This window comes from Drosophila miranda, chromosome XL, assembly GCF_003369915.1.
Source record: "Drosophila miranda strain MSH22 chromosome XL, D.miranda_PacBio2.1, whole genome shotgun sequence".
In the NCBI taxonomy this organism is placed as follows: Eukaryota; Metazoa; Arthropoda; class Insecta; order Diptera; family Drosophilidae; genus Drosophila; species Drosophila miranda.
This window is the reverse complement of record NC_046673.1, coordinates 2,217,982-2,241,179: the sequence shown is the minus strand read 5'-3', so window position 1 is coordinate 2,241,179 and position 23,198 is coordinate 2,217,982. Positions and strand designations below refer to the sequence as shown.

At 43.4% G+C, this 23,198-nt stretch overlaps 1 protein-coding gene and 1 long non-coding RNA gene across 3 annotated transcripts in view; both read left to right on the top strand.

Annotated features, from left to right (window-relative positions):
* Positions 1-512: 512 nt before the first annotated feature.
* The window catches only part of LOC117188559, a 42,572-nt gene continuing 19,886 nt past the window's right edge, over positions 513-23,198 (top strand). The window contains exon 1 of the long non-coding RNA XR_004472653.1: positions 513-799. This is a non-coding gene — a long non-coding RNA (uncharacterized LOC117188559). The remainder of the gene's footprint in view (positions 800-23,198) is intronic.
* Positions 7,965-9,317, top strand: LOC108151728 (proline-rich receptor-like protein kinase PERK9). Of its 2 annotated transcripts, none has more exons than XM_033392526.1 (2): positions 7,965-8,788; positions 8,867-8,976. In XM_033392526.1, the coding sequence occupies exons 1-2, from the start codon at positions 8,094-8,096 to the stop codon at positions 8,877-8,879; spliced, it is 708 nt and encodes a 235-aa protein (XP_033248417.1). In that variant the 5' UTR covers positions 7,965-8,093; the 3' UTR covers positions 8,880-8,976. The 2 variants fall into 2 exon arrangements, with proteins under 2 accessions (XP_033248417.1, XP_017136003.1); XM_017280514.2 differs by having other exon boundaries at positions 7,970-8,805; positions 8,867-9,317.

Here is a 23,198-nt window from a genome sequence, read left to right as displayed (position 1 = left end):
AGAGGGGAAGTCCGGGAATAGCTTACCCCCTTTTGTTTTTCACACGCATCCCCTGCAGTGCAGCCCGCCTGCTCTGCCGTGCTTTGCCCTGCCTCCGGTGCTCTGGTGCAACGGAGTATGCGTGAAAATCCTGGCAACTTGTTAGCTTATCCGGTGATTACATCGATAATGCTACGTGGTGTTTTAGCTTTCCAGCTACGTGCTGTTTATGTCTGGAGAGTCAAGCGAGTGCTGCCCCAGACAGAGGCAGAGATGCGGGCACGGGCATGGGCACGGGCATGGGCACCGGCATGGGCACGGGTTAGAGGGTCCCGTGGAATGATACTGTTGCTATATCTGTTCGACTGTCTCAATGTCTGTCTGCGAGTGCTTGGGTTTGAGTGGGGCCCCCATCCTCGTGGGTTACTTTTGGCCGGGACTAAGGACTGCAGAACTCCACTCTGCTTTTTTCCTTTGTTTTGCCCTACACAAGTGGGTCTGCCACTTGCTGCCATTCGTTATAAATTACAAAACCCAATAAATATAACCAAAAATGTCAAATTATATTCATAACTTAACAATTCATTCCGCGAACAGAACTATTGTCACACCAAAGAACGGTTGTATTTGATTGTTTCAATGCTGGCATGATCATTATTTAGAGGTAGTCTATCAGAATGGGACAAGATTTACAGTACCGCCTAGAGAATGACGAGTGGAACCAATATTGACAAGCATTTGTACAAATTTGTTGCTTGAAATAGCGAAATTGTTTATGATTTGTATGTTCCATCGCAATAGTAGGAGATCAAAGAGCCAGGTAAGTCGTCTAAAGTTAGGGTACAACAGAGCTCCACTTTCGATTTGATTCCGGCTCTGTGCTGTATCTGTTGTAATTTTTGGCATACAAATGCGCAAACTGCAACATGGGGTGGCATGTGGCATGAACAGTTCCCTGCAGCACTCTCCTGCCCGCACTTTGTACATTTTATTGCCCTCAGTCGCGTCGAGAGCTGTAAGCAGAGACATTTGTATGGGCAAACATGTATCTAGAAACTCCTCTGGCACTACTCCCTTCTTTAAGCCATTTCACTAGCTGTTATTCACGCGCTCAATCAATTTTTCAAGTTTTTACAACCAGGAAACAGCATAGAGCAGGACATAGCCAGGGCAGGACAGGGCAGGACAGGGCAGGGTACAAGGAGAGTCGGATCGGGTACACTTCTCGGGGTGTTGCTTTTTGTTGCAAACATGCATTTCGCTTCTTTCTTGTGCTGCTTTTCCTTCTGTTGCAGTTTCTTGTGGGTCTGGCACTAATGATATTTCATTGGTTCTGATTTATAGCTTCTTACTTGGGGTTTTCTCCCGCTATCTGTGCTTTGCATTGCTAAACAGCAGGAAAGGAAAAAATAGCCCGCGATAGCTGCGGAAATGAGCCAATAGGTAACACGAGCGAGATACGAGCTCGGGATTGGATTAAGCTTGCTCTCTTCAACTGTCTTGCCTCACAGCTACATACATACATATAACAGTTCTTATCAAGAGTTGCCAGACTGTCTGTGTGGAAAGGGAGTCGGTCCAGACCGACTGCAACTGGGTCCAGTTTCAGTTTCAAGGCGAAAATTAATTGCACGAATAAGCCAACAGGTGGCAAAGGAGCCAGGCCTATGCATATACATTCTGCATGCCAGACTATCCTGTTGTGTCTCTATTGACCAGCAGAGCTAGCTGCCAGCCTGCTCGACTTGGCCATGGCAAAATAAAAAATAAAAAGAAAAGGTTATTCTACGTCACTTCAAATTAACACTTAGATTAAATTAAAAACTTGTGAATAAAAGAAACAGGTGAACACAATTTGATGAAGTTTTATGTTATGCCTTTTCCTTATGCTATATTTGTCGACTACCCCTCCTCGCACTACCACCCACCGCCCACATTGCGTGTTTGGACGCGCTTAATGCGGCCAGAGATTGGTTGGATGGTCGGGGCGTCCTATCTTCGTAAAAGTTGCTCCTGCCGACGCTCGCTGTGGCTGTGACTGCGGCTGCTGCCGCTGCCGCTTCTGCTGCTCCTGCTCCTGCCCCTGCTGCTGTTGGGCTCTCATCTCGAAGACCGTAATGTTAACGCAATTATTACGCATTTCTTATGATGTAATCAGACGCAGCTTGGTTTTCAAATGAAAATATGCCATCCCTATCCACATTTCCAGCCCAGCCCAGTCCCATCTGCATCCGGATTCAAATACTCATCCGCAGCCGCAGCCGCATCCTTATTTCCATACTACTATGGATCCCGTTTTCCTCGCTGGAGTGGGGCTTGTGCTTTTTGCGGCAAAACTTTTCCCAGGTAAGGTTTTTCCGCCCAGTCTCTCTCCGTCTCCCTCTGCTGGCAGTGCTGAAAATGAAGCAAAATAAAACTAAATTATGGCAATTGAAAATGAAAAGCGAAAATTAAGCGCATAATGAGTCGCAACAGGGGAAAGAGAATGATGTTGGAAGGGTGGGGAGGGGAGGGGAGACAACTGAAGCTAAGGGTAGGCTCAAGATAAAAGCAACAAGCGACGACGAGAACGAAACGAGGACGGAGGACGAGGGGGAGGAGTAGGGGAAGGAAGAGGAGGAAGACGACGACCGGGATAACGACAATACAGGATAATACAATAAAGGCCGTCAAACAACAAGAAAACTGCCAAATTATGAAGCAAAAGTTGGCGTGAAGCAATCTCAAGAGGAACACAAAGCGAAGGGCGTGTCGGCAGAGGGAAAGCGCATTATCCGAAGCCCTAATGCACTGTGCCACAATGAACAGAAGAGAAAAACCAAAGCAGAGAACCTGAACGGTCCTGAACCTCTGTTCTGGTCTTCCTCTGCCTCTGCCTCTGCCTCCGCCTCTGCCATGAACCTTCATTGTGAACTCTGCCCAGGAACGGAACACTGCTTTCGGCTGCCACTTGAGCAGGTCTGAGCAGCCATCAGATGGCTGATGGGCGATGGTTTGAGGGCAGGCCTTGGGTCTCTGGGTCTTGCCGAGGTGTGGTTCGTTAGCTCGAAATGAAACGAAGGAGTACCAGCCGAGCAAACTCACGTCCCGTAAATCAGTCAAAAGAAATACGCTTCAGAGCTGCAAGGAATCTCCAGAGTGCAGGGCGATGAAAATGTCCAGATCACAACTGAACAGGGCCCTCCAGAATTGTTCGGTACTAAGTTTAGCCTTCTGCTAATGTCAAAATCGAACCTAAAGTCTAATCTCGGAGCAACTGTATTGGCATGCATATCCTAATGTTGAGTTGAGTTTAAGCTTAAATTTGGTTTGCTTGTGCTTGAATCTCCCAGTAAAATTCTAGACAAATATTTTATAATTCATTAATAATAGTTATGTAAGTAGTAATAGGTTGACTTAATAATAAAGTCCGACGCTGGTACATATTTTGCTTGCACTTCAACACATTATCTTCGACAATCTTGTCGCCAGGCAAGCCGTAGAAGCATTCCCTGCACATGCATATGTACGCACATACATACATACATACAAATAGTCGTACAGACAGATCAGGACACACATTCTCGTACGAGTTTGGCTGTACCGTTTCCATACGCTGCAGCGCTAGGCAAACAAACGGCTCTGTCACTCAAATCTGACACAAGACAAATCGCATTGAGTGGCCTTCCAAATACATTGCATGACTCTGCTCTCTGCCGCTCTGCCGCTCTCCTGGAACTTCTTCGAGTTCCTTCTTCTGCGAGCGAAATTCGCTACACTCGAGCAATCAATTCACAATTACGGTACTGCCTGCCGCTCGCTCCCACTCTCTCCCATTCAGATTCTCAATCTCATTCCCATTCCCATACCCATTCTCATTCGCATTGCTATTCTGCTCCCCTTCCATTTCGGAATCGCACGAATGCAAAGTTCAATTCAATCTCTCAGTTGTCACTGGCAAACACAATATGGGGAGAGGTGGGGCGGACAGAGCACATCTGTTGCTTCCTTTTTCTCTTTGCATCTTTGCTGTCATTTCGGCGTGCTCCCAAATTCACTTTCGCAAGATTTACTTCTTAGGTTGCAAAAAGTATTATGCCCGTATCTGTTTGGAAGTGGCAACCGAAAACATTTTCCGTTTTTCATATCGAAGAAAATCGTAACTTTCGGAGAACTATGTACAGAAATCACTTTAAATCAGTTTAAAATAGCTAGGGATAAGTTCTTAGAACCCCAGTAAACTGAAAAGTTGTATGTATGATTAAAAATTAATTATAATTTCATTTGATTACGTCAAAATCCTTGATCTATCGTATTTTGAAAATATTTTAGCTCTGAAAATTTCGAAACTAATTTTCTAAATTGTTCGCGGCGATGCGTCGCGATGGTCGGATATGTTTTGTGACGAGCCTCATGGCTTCAAAGAATTCGTACGATTTTAATGAAATCGCACAAAGAAAAAGAATGCGAGAATGCGAGCAGTGCTGATTTTTGTTGCTAAGCATTTAAATAAGTGCACGCGTGTGAGTGTGTAATGGCATTTTCAATGCGAAATCTAATGGAACGTGTTTAAAACAATTTGTCCCCAATATTGAATTACACACATGAGTGCCTTTTGACTTCTTTTGAATCCGAGTGCAATGGCTTTGTCACTTGATGATATCCATGTGGAAGCTGGAGGAGGTCCATAGAGTGCGGTGTTCACACGTGCTGCATCTCCTGGCAACTTCATTGAATAGACAAATACCCACACGAGTGTGTGTCTGCATACGAGTATGCACTGGGCATGTGTGTGTGCATGTTCTTAAATTAAGCTGAGTCTGTGTCTGTGATTTAAGTTTATTTAGTCGGCAATCAATTTGCATCATTGAAGCCATGCGGACGTGGACCCTGGGACGGGCTGGCACATACTCGTCCTGTGGCACAGTGTTAATAGCGATGGTATCGGGTTATGTTATACACAGTTCTGTGATTAACGCTGCACTACAAGATATATGTATGATACCAATTGATGATCAAAATGATTAGTTGTATGTTCCTCCAAAGGATATTAATATTTGGAATACTATTATGATTGGTTGTGTGCGACGCACAAAAGGAAGCCACTCTGCTTCTGACCCCATAAGGCATTGTGAAGAAGATCATCTATTATTATGTACGCACATATATGTATATATATATGTACGGGCAGGCGGATCCTAATGGGACGCTACAGTGCATCCGAAGGACTTTGATAATTCTTTTAAGCATTTTCGTCTTGTTTTCGTCTTTTTTATAGGGACTCTTCATTGTTATCATTATTCAATAGGAAACCAAGCCAAGCCAAAACCCTATTTTTAAATCATTTAATTCTTTAGTTATTTTTATACCCGGTACTAGGGATATATTCGATTTTTGGGAAGAGTGCATGTTTTTAACGCCCAGAAGGAAGTGTTTCCGACCCCATAAAGTACATATGTATATAAATTCTTGAGGACGAAAATCTGTGGCATCCACAATTTTAAAGATACGAGAAAGCCAAAAACGCAGAATCCTAGAGAATGACCATATCTTTTAGACTGGAATCTGAATCAGATCGGATTATTATTAAGGCAAGACGGAACAAATTAATTTGCAGTTGCTCCGCAAACCGAGCCACGCGCTACTCATTCTCTCTCTCACACACTCTTCGTAGTACAATGAGTGCTGACTGTGTATCGGGTATAAATGTAGAGTCGCGGCCGTAGCAGCGAATATTTTCTTGCCTTTATATGATCTTGAAGGATTAAAAAAACAATATGAACTCCAGATTATTGGCGCTACGCACAAGTGCAGACTGAAACTTTGAAGATTTGTATTATATGTTTGTATGTATGTATATCTGAAGCTATTCATTTTGCAAGCTGATATGCCCTGAGCCCCACTGTGCAGCATAAACAACTCTAGAGTGTAGTGTCAGTCTAGACTGTCTGGGCCTTCGGAAAATATTTATGCTTGTTCCGAAAGCCCAGACACTCTCGCCCAGCCGGCGAGAATTAAGAACTACTGATATCTCATATACGAGTACGAGGGTGCGAAGCTATTCAGGGGTTAGAACAGCTCCAAGGTGAAAGGAAATTATTATATTTTGGCAAAATAGATCTACCAAATCCGCACATTGTCGTATGCTGGTACACAGCAGACCGTTCTCTTTTCTCGCGATCGCGGGAATATACGCGAAATTTCGAGAAAAATAAGAACAGTTCTTCAAGGGGATTGCATTTTGTGTCAAATTGTAAATTTAACTTATCATTGATTGAAACTTACCACTGTTAGGTATCAGGGTATTCCGAGATACAATCAAGAGCCCGAAGACACAATTAAAAGCGTGCTTTACATAACGACCAGAGCGAGTCTGATATAAATGATTGGCTGTACCGCTCATTCACCTGAACAGGTGATCTGAACAGGTTCAGCCACATCAATTGTTACCAGTTGCATGTTGGTGCACACCTCATGAAAGTCTAAAAAGAGCTGTTTCAAAGATTCCAGTACGATTGCAGGCTTTGAAGTTTTACCCTTACAATACACTACAGTAAGCATATTCGGGGAATGTAGATTGCAGGAGCATTTTGAGCCATAGCGGCCTCCGGGGAGGATATCCGGCGCTGTTTCTGCCAGACAAAATTTGTATATTCAGAAATACCGATTCTGGGCTTGTCTTTGCTCAGGAATTGATCATCTCGTTTCTCATAATACCACTTAGGAATTTTCACAACCTGCTTATCCCTCATTTCTCTCAATTTTAATGTTTGCGTTGCGTGGGGAGTGTAACGATCGTAACCTAACATCCTATTTTGAAGATCGGTCATCTTAAAGGGTATTTGAATACCGATGCGCCGATGTTGGCTTCCTTTCTGGTTACTGTTGAAGTTGTCAAAAAAGACAAGACTATATTGCACAATAAAGTGACCTGGTAATATTTGTATTATGCGGAGATGTTTTCCACGCGTAGCGGAGAGCATTCCTGCCTACCCTTGGAAGTAAGTTTATCACAGTAAATATACCCTATAGAGTATATTGGTTGGTCCCAATGTGCGTCTGCAGAGTAGATTTTAAAATGCATCGACCGCTCGGTTCGGCTTAATGAATACTTTTCGTTGTTTAATACATACATTTTTACAACTGCAAAAAGTTGCTCAAAAGTAATTGTTGCAACGCACAAAACTTGTTCATAACCGACAGGTCCACCGGTGTCGGGGTCTGCGGGGCCGTCCATCAACACTATTGAACAGACAACCTCCAGAATCAAAGCTACGTTTTCCGATAGATTTGGAGCTCCGAACTACGACCAAAAACGAGCGGGAACGTTGTGAGTCGCAGCCAGGGCGGCGACTTAACATTTATACCCGATACTCAGCCAGTATGGCTCCCCTCTGCCAGAGGGCCCACACTGCACGATGAAGAGTGTGTATGAGAGAGAGAGAGAAATGACTAAGCGCATGGGAGGCGTTGCATAGCCATTTTTTCATTTATTCCAGACAGAAATGGCTATATCGACTCGGTCAGAGATTCGAGTGGTTTTAACTCTAAAAAATAGCCATAATATGTTTAGAGCTTCATCGCATGGAATAGCGAATTACCATAGAGAACTGAAGAGTTACAGTGAGCTGCCACAGAAGGAATTTAAAGAGTTGCTAGGAGGCCTGGATCTCACTAAAGGCAGAGGGAAGTTGGTTAAAGGAGCAAAAATGAAAAATACAAACAGTTTCTGAGTGTTATTTCAGTTATACAATGCTATAGCTTGCCGTTTATAAACCTTGTTTTTATATATCGATATGCCATAAATGAACCTTAAGTTTCTTTCATACCTGGGAAGCGTTTTGCCGTACAATTGCCGTATCCTTGAGGCACTTGCCGGCCATGCACGACCATATATGAAATAAAAGTATGATTTTGTTAGCTAGTGTTTCTAGAGCTTGGCATCTAACCCGTCTAACTTGTTGAGATTTGGGCCACTAATCCACCAGCCATCAGCCAGGCTCGTTCGGCGTTACGCCCGAAGTCGACTGGACCGCTGATTAGGGCCAGTTTTTAGTCAGACGGCGCCTAGTGCGGTACTAAAAGCGCTACAACCCAGAACTTTATCGGTATTACTTACGGATATCAGTGGGAATATGCTGCGCCAGATTTGCCTTGTGCTGCTCCTAGTCGCATTGGGTCTCGGTCCTGCCAGGAGTCATGCCATGACGCCACAGGTCTCGACCACGAGATCGGAGATCGAAGAATCAGAGTTGCGGGTGAAGCGCGGCACCGTCACTGTTGACTTTGGGATGGTCCTTCGTAATCTGCTCCTGAAGAGTGCACAGTTCTCAAATGCAAAGGCCGACAAAGTCAAAGCCACAACGAGTCGCCCCAGGAAAACAACAACAACAACGACTGCACCGCCAGTCCAACCAACAGCTCCTCCGCCTCCGCCTCCGCCTCCACGCCAAAGGCCAATCTTGCAACCGCACGGCTACTATTCCTTCGGCTACCTGCCGTTTGACTATGAAACAGACTACGAAGATGCTTTGGGAAAAGCACCGTCGCAGTCAGGCCTACCCAGACGCCCCCTGCGCCCCCTGCGCCCCTTATATTTACAAAGAAAGTCTCCTGGTCCTGCATTGGCTGCTAGATACGAAGCTGATTATGACTACGATGCACCGCCTCCACCAAAACAAGTACCGCCTGCACCATCACTCCCCAATCGTCCTGCTCCCCGTCGCCGTACCGGTCCCCGTCCGCAGCCCCGACAGCCGCTGCCCCAACCACAGACAAAGACACAGACGCGCCGCCCAGCAGCCGAGCTAAACGATCGACTTGTCTATCAGTACGCACAATCTACTGGTAAAATACATAAACTTTTAGCTAATTGTCGAACAATTGGATTCTCTCCAACACTTTGCAGATACTTACTATAGGCCAAGCGTGGTCGGTGGCGGAGTTGCTGCGCAAGTGGGACCGGTGGAGGCGGGTCCGGAAGACGCACCGGATGGCGAAAACGAAGACGATGACGGCACAGACGCGACAGCCCCGGTTGACAATTATAATGGTGCAGATGTGGATGGAAACTCTGGGGCAGACCTACCGTGGTTTGTAGTCAACTATGCGAACGAGAACGATTCGGCTGACTTCTCCAGAGAATCTTCAGAGTCTTCTCTTGCACAGCCGCCCCGGGACGGTATACATGTCAAGTCTTTGGGGTACGTGTATCGAGATCCGATTTCCTAACGAAGCCTTCAGAAGGGACAGAAACAATATTAGTAGATATGTATGTACATATATCCGTAAGGTGTTTTTATTTTTGTTGGGGTATTCTAATCTTTCGTATGCTAATAAATACTTAAATTTTGTAGTAAGCAAATGTCTCGCTAGACACTGATGGCCATCTAGTTGTGCAGCGGTCATTTGTTGGCATGTGGGATGGGCGATTCTGGCGGATCATGGCACATTTGAGAGACACCGAAAGGTAATCGCGGAAGGTCTAATGGCGAAAGCTCTCTAATGAGTCAAACACAAGTTTGAGTAACACAAAAGGGACACCCACAACCTTAGAGCTCGTTCGGCAATTTTAGGGAATCGAATGCTTGCAGGATCTTCGGTAATGCAAATGAATTTATGATTGCAAGTAAGCTGCATGTTAAGGGTGTCTCCGGGTATATGCAGATGGATTTTCGGGTGAACTGGGACTACTCTCCGGCCTCGGTTCGGTTTTCCCGGTCCAGTAAATTTTGCAATTGATGCAATCGTCCTTGTTTCGGACGTGGGAATCCAGAAAAAAACAAACTGCCACATCTCTAATAAAAAACAATGGAAAGAGCAAGCGAGCTGGCCTGAGGTTGAGGTTGAGGCTGGGGCTGGGGCCAGAACCATGCCGGAACCCTAGCTTAGACCAGGCCAGGCCAGGCCATACCCAATGGCAATTGCCCATTGTGTAAACACATGTATGTCTTGGTCAATTGTTGTTGGTGATGTGGGTGCAACAACGAGTTGTTGTTCCCGTTGTTTCTGGCATTGTTGCTGGCGTTGTCTGTCTGGTAAACCAAAATTGTTGCTCGTTTTCCGCATGAATCACTTGCATCATCATCATCATCATCATCGTCATCGCCATTGCCATCGCCATGACCATCGTATCGTCATCATAGCCCGTTTCGTTGCCAACGTGGCTATATGGGAACCACAACATTGCAAATATGTGTGTGGGCACTCTCTCTCGCCCTGTCCCTCTGCGCGTGTGTGCGTGCGTGTGTGTGCACATGCACGTACGTTTATGTGCAGTCACACCCATACACCCATACACCCATACACACATACACACGGGGCCAAAGCGTTTGGCTCTGCACTTTGTAAGTAGCTTTTAATATATTTTGCCACAAGCCGGGGGAAAAAAATCAGAAAATAAAAGCACACCCTCACACAATAAAAAACAAAAAATGAGAATAAAAATAAAAATAAATTCTCTTCGTTGCTCTTTTATAAGCGTGTGTTTGTGTGTGTTTCAGCAGAAATTGGATTAAAATTAAAATAAAAACAGAGAAAAGTACAAAATAAATAAATAAAAAGTCCTCCAAAGAGCACAAAATTAAATGAAATAAAATGTACAACATAAAATGTTCAAAGGGAGAGCCAGGAAGGAAGGGGTGGGCCAGAGTGGTGGGTGGAGAGGAAGAGGTTAAGCGTGTTGGGGTTTCGGGTTAAGCGCAACAATGCCGATGTTTTCCTCGACTTTGATTCTTGCTGCAGCCACTCGAACGGATTCCTTTTGCCACATTTTCATGGTCCTTAGTAGGTATGTATGTAAATATATCTCGATCTCACTCACTTTCTCATTTCCGATATCTATCTATTTCGAATGTTTAGAGTGCAATTACATACATACTTCGATGTAATTTGGGAAATTTGCTTTTTGCACTTTTCGTCGCGGTTGGAAATCCTTGAAATCGTTTTGGTCTATGCCTTTCTTTGATCGCGAAATGGATAATACAAGAGCTAACGAGTTTGACGGTTTGATTCTTATAGCATGACATTTTTCGTTGATTTATATCGTTTAATCGATAAAGCCTGATGGCTTCCGTATGAATTCCGTATGAATTCCAACGGGCGATCGTTCAAATTTCTGTGTATCCTTCTGTGCGAATGTAAATATTCAAATTAGACTGACTTCAACTAGTTCGCGGTTATTTTTGCCCGCATAAACTGCTTTGCTGGCCAGACCGGCCACGTACACTGCGAAAAATGAGTAAATTGAAAGCGAAAGCGAAACCAGACACAAGGGGCAAATCAATTACTGGGCGGACAACAAAAATTTGATTGGGTGCCACTCAGGCCACTCCAGAGGAAACCTGTCGACCCTTTGGCACTTTCGATTGCTTTTCCTCTCGTTTCTCACAGTGCCAGAGAGGAGGGCAAGCGCAAGGGGAAGCAAGCGGGAGCGTGCATTTTCCTGCTTAGCTTAGCACTTTACACATGAGCATTTTCGACTCCGTCCGTCCGTTGGCTGTCCGTTGAAACTTTCGCTGACGTTTGCAGTGCAAAATTGTTGGGTATTGGTCAGTGCCACCAACATATGCCATATTAACCAACAGCCCAGCCCCTCGCCGTGGCGCCACTGCCTCGATAAGCCCTCAATCATGTCAATTACTCGCCAATTGTTGTTGTCTTTTGGAACACTGGAAAATGTGCTCGGCTTGACGTCTGCGGGGTTTCGCCTGATGGGCATAAATTTTGATTTATGAACAGCCAGAGATACGAAAATATGTACTCATATACATACATACATACATATGTATGCACATCTACATATATATACATATACGACTGCTCGTGCATCTGGATATTTGCACTCACATATGTGCATGTACGCATGAGTTCGCTTTATTAATTTGTCATATGAAGCGATGCATAAAGTGAGGAGATATCCATAAACATATGAACATATATGTATGTACATCTGTACGTATGTATACATGAATTGCAACATCATTAAGCAAAGGACACGAGGCCAGACATCGACCTGCTCTTGGACCTGGACCTGGACCTGGACCTGGAAGTGGGCCTGCATCTGTATCTGTATCTGAGTCCAATCCATCCGAATGAAATTCCACACAGTTTAAGTTTTCAATTAATGCGTAAATTATAAATATATTTTTCCAACATTTTAAATGGGCCTCAAATGAGATTTAAATAATAAAAACCTCTGATTGGTCATCAGGGGCAGTGTTCTCTCAGACGAAATCTCTCCGATTTCTCCAGCTGATCAACGAAGAGGTTGCCAGCACTACCCCTTGGCAATTCATTAAAGACGAGCGGGCGTCACTCTCTTTTGGCATTTTCCAGGTGAAATCGGAATTGGGAGTGCGCATGGGGTTACCGCTACCTTACCCTAGCGCTAACCGGTACCGTTACCCTCAACCCGTAACCATGCTGATTTATGAGGCTACCCCCATTTAAAGTCCACTCCCACACAAATCACCACCACTCGACCATTCCTACACCGTTCCCACACCATTCCCACACCATTCCCGGAGCCACCACGTCTCAGTATCCAGTTTATTCTTTATTCATTGTTTGGCTCCTTTGGCTGCATTAACCTTGGGCTGATCCGATTCCATTCGCTTCGCTCGGGATTGCCATTGCCCGCTGGGGCCACCGGCCGGGCCGGGACGGGCTGGGCCGGGCTGGGCCGCTTCGCCTGCGGGGCAACAATTGAAATTATGGATTTTATGTGTCATAAGCTTTTATTGATGCAACAATCAAATATTTATGATGACAATTCCCGCTGACAATGATGGCAATAAAAATGCTTTGCTCTCATCCCGCGCTCCTCACTCCTCACTCCGCCCTCCGCACTCCACACTGTGCGCTCCGCCCCTCACTGCCCCTCCCTACCCGTGTCATGCTGTCGGTCTTTCTGTCTGTCTGTGAGATTTCTGTGGTTCTTTTCGGCTGTTTTGCTGTTTGGCTGTGGAAGGTGAGTTGTGGTGAGGTGGCAACAACGGCATGGGTTGGGGGCTACACAATTGAAATTCAATTCGGTTTGATAAGTGCCACTTGGAGCATCCAACGTAAGAATTTATACGTATTTCCCTTGAAATGGGGGATTTTTTCGGGCGTTTGAGGTTGGATTTGGTTGTTGGAACTCAGATTCTATATGAAGACCCCGCTGGAAAAGTGCAAATGGAAGATATGCATGAATGCAGAATAGCTATATAGTATAGTTAGGGATCAAATAGAATATATAAATAGAATGCAAGCTTTCCAGAGACGATGCCCAAGGTTTCTGTGATCTTCTGACTCTAGTCCATCTTCTATGGATAAGAGGGAATTCTGGAATCCATTCCGTCTTTGTGTACTTTTTCGTATGCCTCGAAAGTGGGTTCCATAGATTTATATGGCAATCGGTACGGCGGGCTCATTACGTGTATCCCGCCATATCCGTGTCTAGAGGTATTGTCGATCTGTTGCTACTTGCCCAATGAACAGCTGAGAACAGGTTCGACCTTTGCTTGAAGGGAACGGGATTGTTGGGATGACCTTGCAGAGACGTACCTTCCCTAATCATTAGTGACAGATTATTTGTAAGACCAGCATTTGATTTTTTGGCTTGGCCGTTTTTGGCGGATTTTGACCTGATTCGAGGTTGCTGTCAGGTCGAGCGAAGTCTTTATGCAACACAACAAAATGTTGAGATAGCGAAATCACATAGTCCCACAGACCCGTCGCTTGTGCAAATGTTATTTATGTATGTGGATAACCCCAGACCCACACAAACACACACCCACATACACATGGGTGCCCCATCTGAACCCACACCCACAGCCACACTCGCACCCAAAACCAAACACAGACCCGGACTCCGTTCACATTCGACCGCTGCAGGTTCTCTCCCGTATGTCTTGCGCTGCCATTAAAGGGTGCTCCTCGGAACACCTGCATACGAGTGTTCATCGCCCACCAGCGGCTCCTCACGGCGAATATCTATGAGTGCATCCATTATCCTTAATACACTTACGTGCACTAATGTGCTCCACATTAATGTGGAGCTGCTTGAAAATTTTAGGTTTTTCGCTTGCTCTTCGTCCATCTGTCTGCCTGTCTGCTTGTATGCCTGCATGTTACTCCTTATTTTCAGACCAGCCACGCCCCCCGCATCTTTGCAGGAACCGAGAACCAGGAGGAAGGAGGAAGGAGGAAGGAGCGCGAGTACTGAGCCCACCACATGAGCTCTTTTGTTAGCTGAGAGCCGGGCACGGGTTCTCCTGGGAAACATGTTGGATATCCGTTTCCATTCTCCGTTTCCCATTTTCCAGTCTTCATTTGTGTGGCTGACATGCAATCATGACTGGGGGCGTATTCGGTATAGAGGGCGTGGTTACCTAAACGCCGTCTGAATTTTTAAGGCCTCCGCCATACTCGCCTCCCCTCCTTCTGGGATCCGGGCCAGTTTCGACGAGCAGCATTAATTAATGTAAAGCGAAATTGAAACGAATTCGAATCCGAAACTTTTACCCCTAGCCGTCCCTTTTAACTTTAGTCGGAATCATGGAAATAATTTCTGGTTGTTTTTTAAAAGGCAGGTCCATCATCGTTCATTTTTGTACGACTTTAAGGGCAATTTTGCGCGAAGCTTTTAATGCAGCATTTGCAAGCCTTACAATTGTCTCGTCCGGGGTCTCCAGGTACATCCAACCAATACAATAACTAGTACCTCTTTCGCCCACTTCACTATAATTTCCTGAAAAGGATACTACTATCCGAGGACTATTGCGAGTACCACTGCAGCAATGATTGATCTATCTGCTTGGACATAATAAATGAGCAATGGAAACGCACTGGTCCTAAAAATGAGCACGTTGCAGATGTCAACGCTCAGATGAATATCGTCGAAAATAAAAAATGTTGTTGCAAGGAAACCGTTTCTAAATTAATGCTGAGGATACCTACATTGAGAGAAGCCAATCGTCCTTGGTAGACCAGTTTGACGGAAAGTGCGGCTGGATCTGGGGGTCAACAAGCCTAAGAAGGAACTTTTTCGGCATGGCATATGCATTTATCCAAGCAATTCGTTGCTGTGTCAGCAAAAACATGCGTTGCCCTTGAGAGCTCATAGATCAATCGCTTTCGATATCAACAAATTATAGATATGGTTCAGATGTATTCTTAATCGAAAAGATTATGATTTTGGAATTCGACTCTTTTAATTAATATAAGCTAGATTGTCGTTGGAAAGTTAATGAGCCTTTCACTAGCTGTTGAAGTTGAATTATTAGTTCAAAGTCGAGCGGGTTTAAGTAAGAGGCACAATTTATTTTTATATACAGAGCGACGTATGCGTAGTACATACACACCTACATATATTGCAATTTATTGGTAGACGAAAGCGAAAGTATGTATGCTGGTATGTGTGTGAACGACCGATGAACAACGATGCGATTCTGATGGTTACGAAGATCAGCTCAAGACTGACCAAGGGCAAGCGGACGGAATTCCATGATGAAATTATACAAGGTTGTCTGCTCCCGCAACGTGCTCTCTTTACGGGTCTTATTTTGCTCAGTACAACGGCAAACGTCGTTCTTCTCTTTCTCTCATCAAACATGGCGTCAAAGCGCTTTCAAGACCCGAAAGAGAGTAACGGACCACCTTGTATTATTTCACCATTTCTCACGAAGTTGAGAGATCGGAGAAGAGCGACAGAAGGAGAGCGCTAGAGCAGCTCGAACAGCTCCAGAGAACTGCAGGAACGTAGAAGCTGGATAGAGAGGCGAAGGCAAGGCCGCTGCCGCTGCCGCGCATATGCAATGATTTTCGCAAATAGCGAGCAATATTGGTGGATTTACGTCACACTTCACCACCATTTAAGGAATTTGTTGACTAATTTCGGGCTGGGAATCCCGACGCAGCAAAGTTTGGAATAAACTCTTGCACTAAGACCATCAGACATTCAGTAATAATCTATTTCTTCTACCGCTCTGGCAACATCTACAAAACATTTTAGAGAGTGTGACTAAACACAGTCTGTGTATCTCTGTACAGTCCACGTTGTGGACTGTTTTGATGTGGAAAATCTTTCCAAAAGGAGGCTGTAGTTTCCGTATTTCCGAATGATTCAGACAACTGATCCTTTGATAGAAGAAAAGACTTTTGCGCAAAGTCTTGTTAAAAAACCAAAATAAGTAAATTGTTGGGCTTTTAGCCAAATGTTCCTATAGCAGCTATATTGGCGATTTCGAAGATAACCTGTCTATTAATCCCAGTCTGTACCTCTATTCCATTGAGTCTGACTTTTATTATTATATAGAATTATTTTTTTTTGTACTGACGAAAAGTTTTGATCATTTGTTCAAGCCCCAATCGAGGAATTTTGACTTTAATAAACCAATCTAGTGATTTTTGCAATTAAATTGATCTGGGATTGAAATTTTCTTCAGATCGTATAATCTCACAGATGGCTTTCTCGGGTGGGACACCCGGATGTCGGCAGTTACACAGGCAGGCCTCTATTCGTCCGTATTTTCACTTAGTGATTTATCTAGGATAAAATGCTTAAACAATTTAAAGCCGAGTCCGAGCGGGAGTCCGAGCCTGGAGACTCTGTGGGACAATTGCGATTGAAAAAGCAGCGGCAAGTACATGCATATATACATACATACATACATACATATCTACATGTGTATATACAAGTAAGTATGGCAAACAAAGAAGCAACAAAGCGAAAGCGGGCAAATGAAAGCGAAGGAAAGAGGAGATGCCGGAAGAGAAGAAAGGAGTGAAGGATGGTAAACGGAGGACGGGTCAAATTTTATGCAGGCGCAAATATTTTAAATGTTAACAATAAAACACAGTAAATGTGCACAGTAAATAAATGCGTTTGCGAGCATGTGTGCGTGTGTGAGTGTGAGTGTGTGTGCGATGCAAACAGGCTGCAGGAGCAGCAGAGCAAACATACAAACAAACAAACAAACAAACGAAGAGGGCAGACCAGAGGCAGAGCCTAAAAGTATGCAATACTCTCGGTCAACGCCCCTTCCCATTGGGCAACCCATCCGACATCCGACATTCAACATGCAACATTCACCAACCCAACCCGTCGAAACCGAAGCCCATTCAACTCCCACCTACCCCCTCCCCTTGACCCAACGGCCACATTCAAACAAAAACCGCTTAAAACACTTTACTATCGCATTTTGGAATTGTTCAAATATTTTCGCTCCTCTTTTTTGACTGATTTTTTTCTAGCCATGCTCTCTCCCTCGCTCACACACTCACTCTACCGCTCTGTTACTCTCTCTGTCTCTGTCTTGGTCAGGAATACAAACAATTAAAATCCTCAAATATTTGCTCCAGCTGCAAAAAAAGCTCAACAACAAATGTGAGCTCTCTCTCTCTCCCTCTCTCTTTGTTTTCCTTCTGTGCAAAGAAAGAAGTGCAAAGAGTGTGAGTAGAAAAAGAGTGAGCGCGATATGTTGAAGCTGGTCAGCAATTTTTACAGTTGTAAATATAAATTTGTAGACGCTACTGTTGTTGTCCCCCTTACATACCCGCGCAGGGGGCAGCACAGAAAGAAGGCATCTTCCACCCCATAAAGAAATCATATATGTACATGGCTATGTACATACATACATATATACATATTGTACATATGTACAATACTACTCGATCTGGAATTTACTTGGCAAATCCAAGATCGACAGAAACAATTAGTCAAAAAATTCTCTGAGGTTATAAATCTTTCATTAGCTTTCTTTTGTATGGTTGTACATGTAGATACTCATTTCATTCTCTTAATAGCACTGCCAAATGTAGTCGGGTATTTGTGAAGGTGTATTTCTGGAATTAATTAGTCAGTCAACTGTGGGCACTCACAGCAATTGTCCGAAAAGAGGCAGCAACGAGAACGGGGACTTAATTTAGGCCTGAAGATGTTTATAATTGTCGAAAAGAATTTTTAAATTTTTAAACACGAACATTGTTAAATGAAATAAATGTAATTTAATGACGTCGGCGTCATCATCGTCGTCGTATAGCACAGATACATCTATTTCTCACAGATAAAAATGACAAGTGATAAATTGAATTCGATGGTATTTTTGTTGGTGCCTAAGCAAGTAAAAACACTTCAATTTTAATTTTTATTTATTTATGTTTTTACATAATTTAACTGCAAAATGGGACATTTGAAGGTTTGGTCAAACGACTGCACCTTAGCCGTTTATTCATAGATTTTTACAAACGATACCTTAAATGACGGCCGCTTAATGTACCTACATATGTATGTACATACATATACAAAACCAGAAGGAATAAATGTATTTAAACTTTTCCCGAGCTTTCAAACCAAATTTTGGAAAAAAATACCACCAACAATTTTCAATTTAAAAGCTTGATATTTTCTAGATGATAAGCTAAGCTACAAAGTGTTCGGGTAAGATCTATAGCTGCATCTGTCAACTTTGCAGACTGGCAAAGTTCAATACAACCAGATGTCAGATACTTAAGTTATGTGAAAAAAGAAGAACTACCTAACACTAACAGTTTTATTCTCTCTAGCTCTGTCTCTCTCTAACACACACGTTTCATGGTCGGCTTTGCCTATTGCAAAATGTGAGCGCCTAGATCTCAGAGACTATAAAAGCTAGAGCAACCAAATTTGGTACCCACACTCCTTTGATATTGGACTTTGACCGTTTTGGGTCAAATCTTCGCCACACCCTCTTCCGCCCCCGCAAAGTACGAAAATCTGGGGCATCCACAAATCTCAGAGACTATTAAGGCTGGAGTAAGCAAATTCACACTCCTGTTATATCTCAATATAAAACGTATATCTCAAAATTTCGCCCCACCCCCTTCCGACCACACAAAGAACGAAGATCTGTGGCGTCCATAATATTGAAGATTCGAGAAAACTAAAAACGCACAGTCATAGAGAATGACCATATCTATCAGATGGCTGAATCTGGATCAGATCGGATCATTTGTATAGCCAAAAGGAACAAATCAGTTTGCAGTGGCTGCGCAGCGCCCGACGTCACGCTCAGACTGATTTTCTGTCTCTCTCGCACGCACTCTTTGTCGTGTCGTTTAATATTAGCGGCGTCTGCCGGAGGAGAGCCATACTGACTAAGTATCGGGTATAAATGTAGAGTTGCGGTCTCCGCAGCAACTCACAACGTTCCCCCTCGTTTTTAATAAAACTAAGAATTGTATCACCTTTTAACGACTTTATTAATGACGTGTTCATTCCAAAGATTAATCCTAATATTTTTAAGATGCTCTTTTTTTTTGTTACGCTTAATTGCAATATTTAGTTTAATTTCCATATCTATACACTTGGGTTCTTGCATATTGTACAAAAGTGTGAAGATTTTTTGCTGGATATGTTTTTGTCTGCATGTTTGGACAGTTGGGCTATTGTGTTAGAACATGTTGTCTATTCTTCTGGATTGAAATTAAGGCAGACATTGTCAGCTCCTTCGGGTGGGTGACAAATTTGTGTTGACCACGGGGATCCCTGGGGTCCCTCTTGATAAGGTTTATTTACTTGCACTCGGAATCTTCTGTTGTTAAGCTACCTTAGCGTATGTAATTTTTTATTTTTGGACCTAGTTTCCACTCTTAGAGCTGTTTAATAACGCAATGGATTCTTTCTCTGCCGAAAGCTTTTTCGATATCGGTGGATAGTAGAAATCGGTGGTTTCTTGTTGAGATGTCTATTATTAAAAGTCGGTCTGCTTGGTTTATAAGCGTATTGATTTGGGGGTGGTGATCGAGGAAACACATAATGTTTTTTTTAATTTTGCTAAGATTTTTGAAGTACAAACAAATTACAATATTGGGCTGTATCCAATTACTAAATTTTGGGATAATTGTTGATATTTTCCGTTGCGGGAGTGGATCTATTGTTGCGATTGGGGCTTGCTTTGGATTTTGGAATGTAAGGTACGGTTGGTTTATTGATGCAATGGGACTTGTTTCCTCAGCAGGATTCTGAGAAATTTGCTTCTTTCGAATAATCGGACCAGGCTGTTAATTGATATTTTCACGTCGAGAGTTTGAGAAAAACGGACTCAAATGGACTCCCGAGTGGAAAAATGTATTTTTGGGTAATTTCTCCTAATTGGAATGCATTTTGCTGGGGCTGCCTGCGTCTGAGGGGCAAACTGGTATTGTGTAAGGTAATTATAATTACATTTAAGTAAATAATTGAACTAATCGATTCCCATGCCGGTGTTTGAGGCCCCATGCAGTCAGCGGCCTGCTTGAAGACGCAAGCTGCCAGTTTCCTGTATCTTTTGGCAGCACTACGGAAGAGATACTCGTGCAGAGAGTATCCGTTCGTATTTGAATGTATACGAATACATATATGTATGTATATACATATATTTATATATATATATATATATGTATGTATGCATGTATGTATGTATGCTGGGAATGGAGCTGGAGCTTGACAGTTTTGCATTTGACGTCGTCACGTGGCTGGAGCATGGCTCCCTGCTATTCTTTCCCCATCCGTACTCTGTAGTCGACGGGGGTGGCGTAGGGGGGAAGGACATCAAATCATTAGCAGTGCATAAAGCGTGAAACCAGACACAGACATGTAGATGAATTTAAACTATTAGTGTTCGCAGAGAGGAAAGAATAGAGAGAAATGTTGCCAGGTCCTGCTGTTGCTGCTCTTTCGTCTGAATAACCTTCTCCTACTCCTGCTGCTCCTGCTTGCTGTATAGCCATCTATTCCTCCTACCACCTTGTGCATCTTCTGTCGGTCTCCTCAACATTGTTGGACTCTCATCCAGTTGCAAGGTGCATCCATCGTTAGGCAGCTGGATTCGCATTGGCTTTCTTCTGCTCATCTCTATCCAAGCTTTTGTTCTCGTTCTCGCTTACATTCTCGTTTCTGTTCTCGTTCTAATTCTGGTTCTGGTTCTGGTTGACATAACCCTGCAAACGCAATCTTTGCTTCCTCTGTCCTCTGTCCCCTCTCCCCTCTCCCATCCGTATTCCTGTCCCTGTTCCTGTACCGCCCCCTGCCTTGGCCTTTATTTGTGTCGTGTGAATATAAAAGATGCAAATGTAAAGATATTTTTTCCATTTTCATTTTTAGGCTGGAAGGAAGTGAGTTCTGTTGAGTTCTGTTGTGGTGAGTGCAATGCAGGTTGTGTGTATGTGTGTGTGTGTGTGTGTGTGTGTGTGTGTGTGTGTGTGTATGGTGCAGGAAGGGTTAAGGGTTATGGTGGAGATGGGACAACATTGTCACACAATTTTATTCATTTTGCTCCAGTTTATACATATGTACATTTGTGCGTGTCTGTTGCTCTGTGGGTCTGCAATATAAATAACTCTGGTCGAGTTTTGTGCATATTTTGTAACTACAACTTAAAATAAATACAAAATGTTAGTTAGTTCTTCCCGTTGTTTTTGGCAGCCACCATTTGACTAACAATACACAAACACACACACATGGAAAATTATTTGTTGTGCAATTTCTATTTATTCTTTACGAAACAAATCGAGCTCAAATGGCACTGTTCCTAGGCGGATTCTTCGATCCGCCCACTCCATGGAATCCTCATCGACGCCCTCATACCATCGGGTGTTCTGTTTTTCAGTAATCAAGGCACGTACTTGGTGTGTGTTTGTGTGCGTGTTTGTAATAAGTGCAAAAAGTTGCACTTTCTACCGTGGTCAGTGTCCTCTGGACACCTATCACGAGCCCATTGGTTGCAGTTCAAGTACATTGAAATTGGGCTTGCACGGCAGCTGTAAAACGAGCGGAAGCGTTGTGAGTCGCAGCTAGGGCCGCGACTCTACACGTATACCCAGAACTCATTCAGAACTCATTCTCTCCGTCAGAGCTCGCACGCTGAACGATAGGAGTGTTTGTGGAAGAGAAGAATGAGTAGGCGGTCTCTACGATTCTGCGTTTGTGTTTTTTTTCGTATCTTCAAAATGTGCGTTTTTACAGATTTGCAGATTTAACAATCAAACCCCTAAATCATAGCCAGTGGAGTAGCCTCAAGTAAATCCTTACTATTGTTCACTATTTGCACTGCCCACTGTATTTCACTCTGTCTCTCTATCCATTGTTTGTGCTCGGCTTAGCAGCAGCCCGAGCAATGAAGCAAATATACAAGGTGGTCCACTCCCGCAACGCGCTCTCTTTTCGGGGCTTATTTTGCTCAGTGACAGCAAGCTTAGTTTTGATTGCATGTGTGTGAGTGATGAATTGGATGTGAGTTACGGTTTAGATTAAGAATAGGACCCAAAAGCGAGCTGTTTTAACGCTCTCTTTCGTTCGTTCTCTCGTCTGAATTAGGTACGGCCGTTTGGTCCGCCTGCCCTTAGTTAATCTAGAGTTGAGTTCATAAATACTCGTATTTTGCTATATCGTGCATAAAACATAAACCCAAAAAACAGCATTCATACATGAAACGAAACAACACCAACTTCTTATCGTTATCTAGTTACTTGTATCAGAGCCAAAATTTTAACTTAATTAATTTTGTTACAATTGGCGATGAGCAGCATCCATCCATTGCACATCCAAGTGGCAGGAGTATGGCCAGATAAGAAAGAAAATGCTTGAACAATTCATAATTATATGGTGCTATATGCTAACTAGTGTATGCTACTTAAATTAAATTTCTTTCGCGTTTCCAGTACTGTGGAAAACCAGGCCCGGTCATTTTATCCTATAAATGTTTTTGATGTCTCGTTGAGCTTGGCCCCGCACAGAGAACGAATCGGAAGAGTATTATGACCATTGTGAAGTATGTTTGGTTGATAGCATTAGGTGTGCGAAATGTCATGTATATTTTAATAATAAAAAATCAAATTAACGATTATGGATTGTGTGTGGACTGTATAAAGTGACGCCTCCCTCTTCGTTTCTGCGACCCTAACTTTTTTCTGTGATTCGAACAATCATGTATTTAAATCATGTATTTCCGAATATTGAATTCATTTATGATTAAAGTTTGCAATTAACTTTAACAATCGCATAGGTTTTGGTTACTAAACCTCAGATGAGGAAGTCGATTGCACTAACAACGTCCAGTTGGAATTTTTTAGTACGAGTTTTCTTCGGATGAAGAAAACGCAAATTTCCGAATCCGATGCCTCCACGACCTTTATTCTAGGAAACACCACACCATAAACTGACTTACATCTTTTTTCAACTGCCTGATTGTGTTTTCATTGCTAAACCATTTCATTTCAAAGGGGATTTCCCAGTCTCT

Bases quoted from the DNA above. Each gene is read 5' to 3' on its own strand.
- LOC108151728 (XM_017280514.2), top strand. From the start codon at position 8,094: ATGCTGCGCCAGATTTGCCTTGTGCTGCTCCTAGTCGCATTGGGTCTC. The intron at 8,806-8,866 runs GTAAAATACATA...AACACTTTGCAG, and splicing joins TCAGTACGCACAATCTACTG to ATACTTACTATAGGCCAAGC.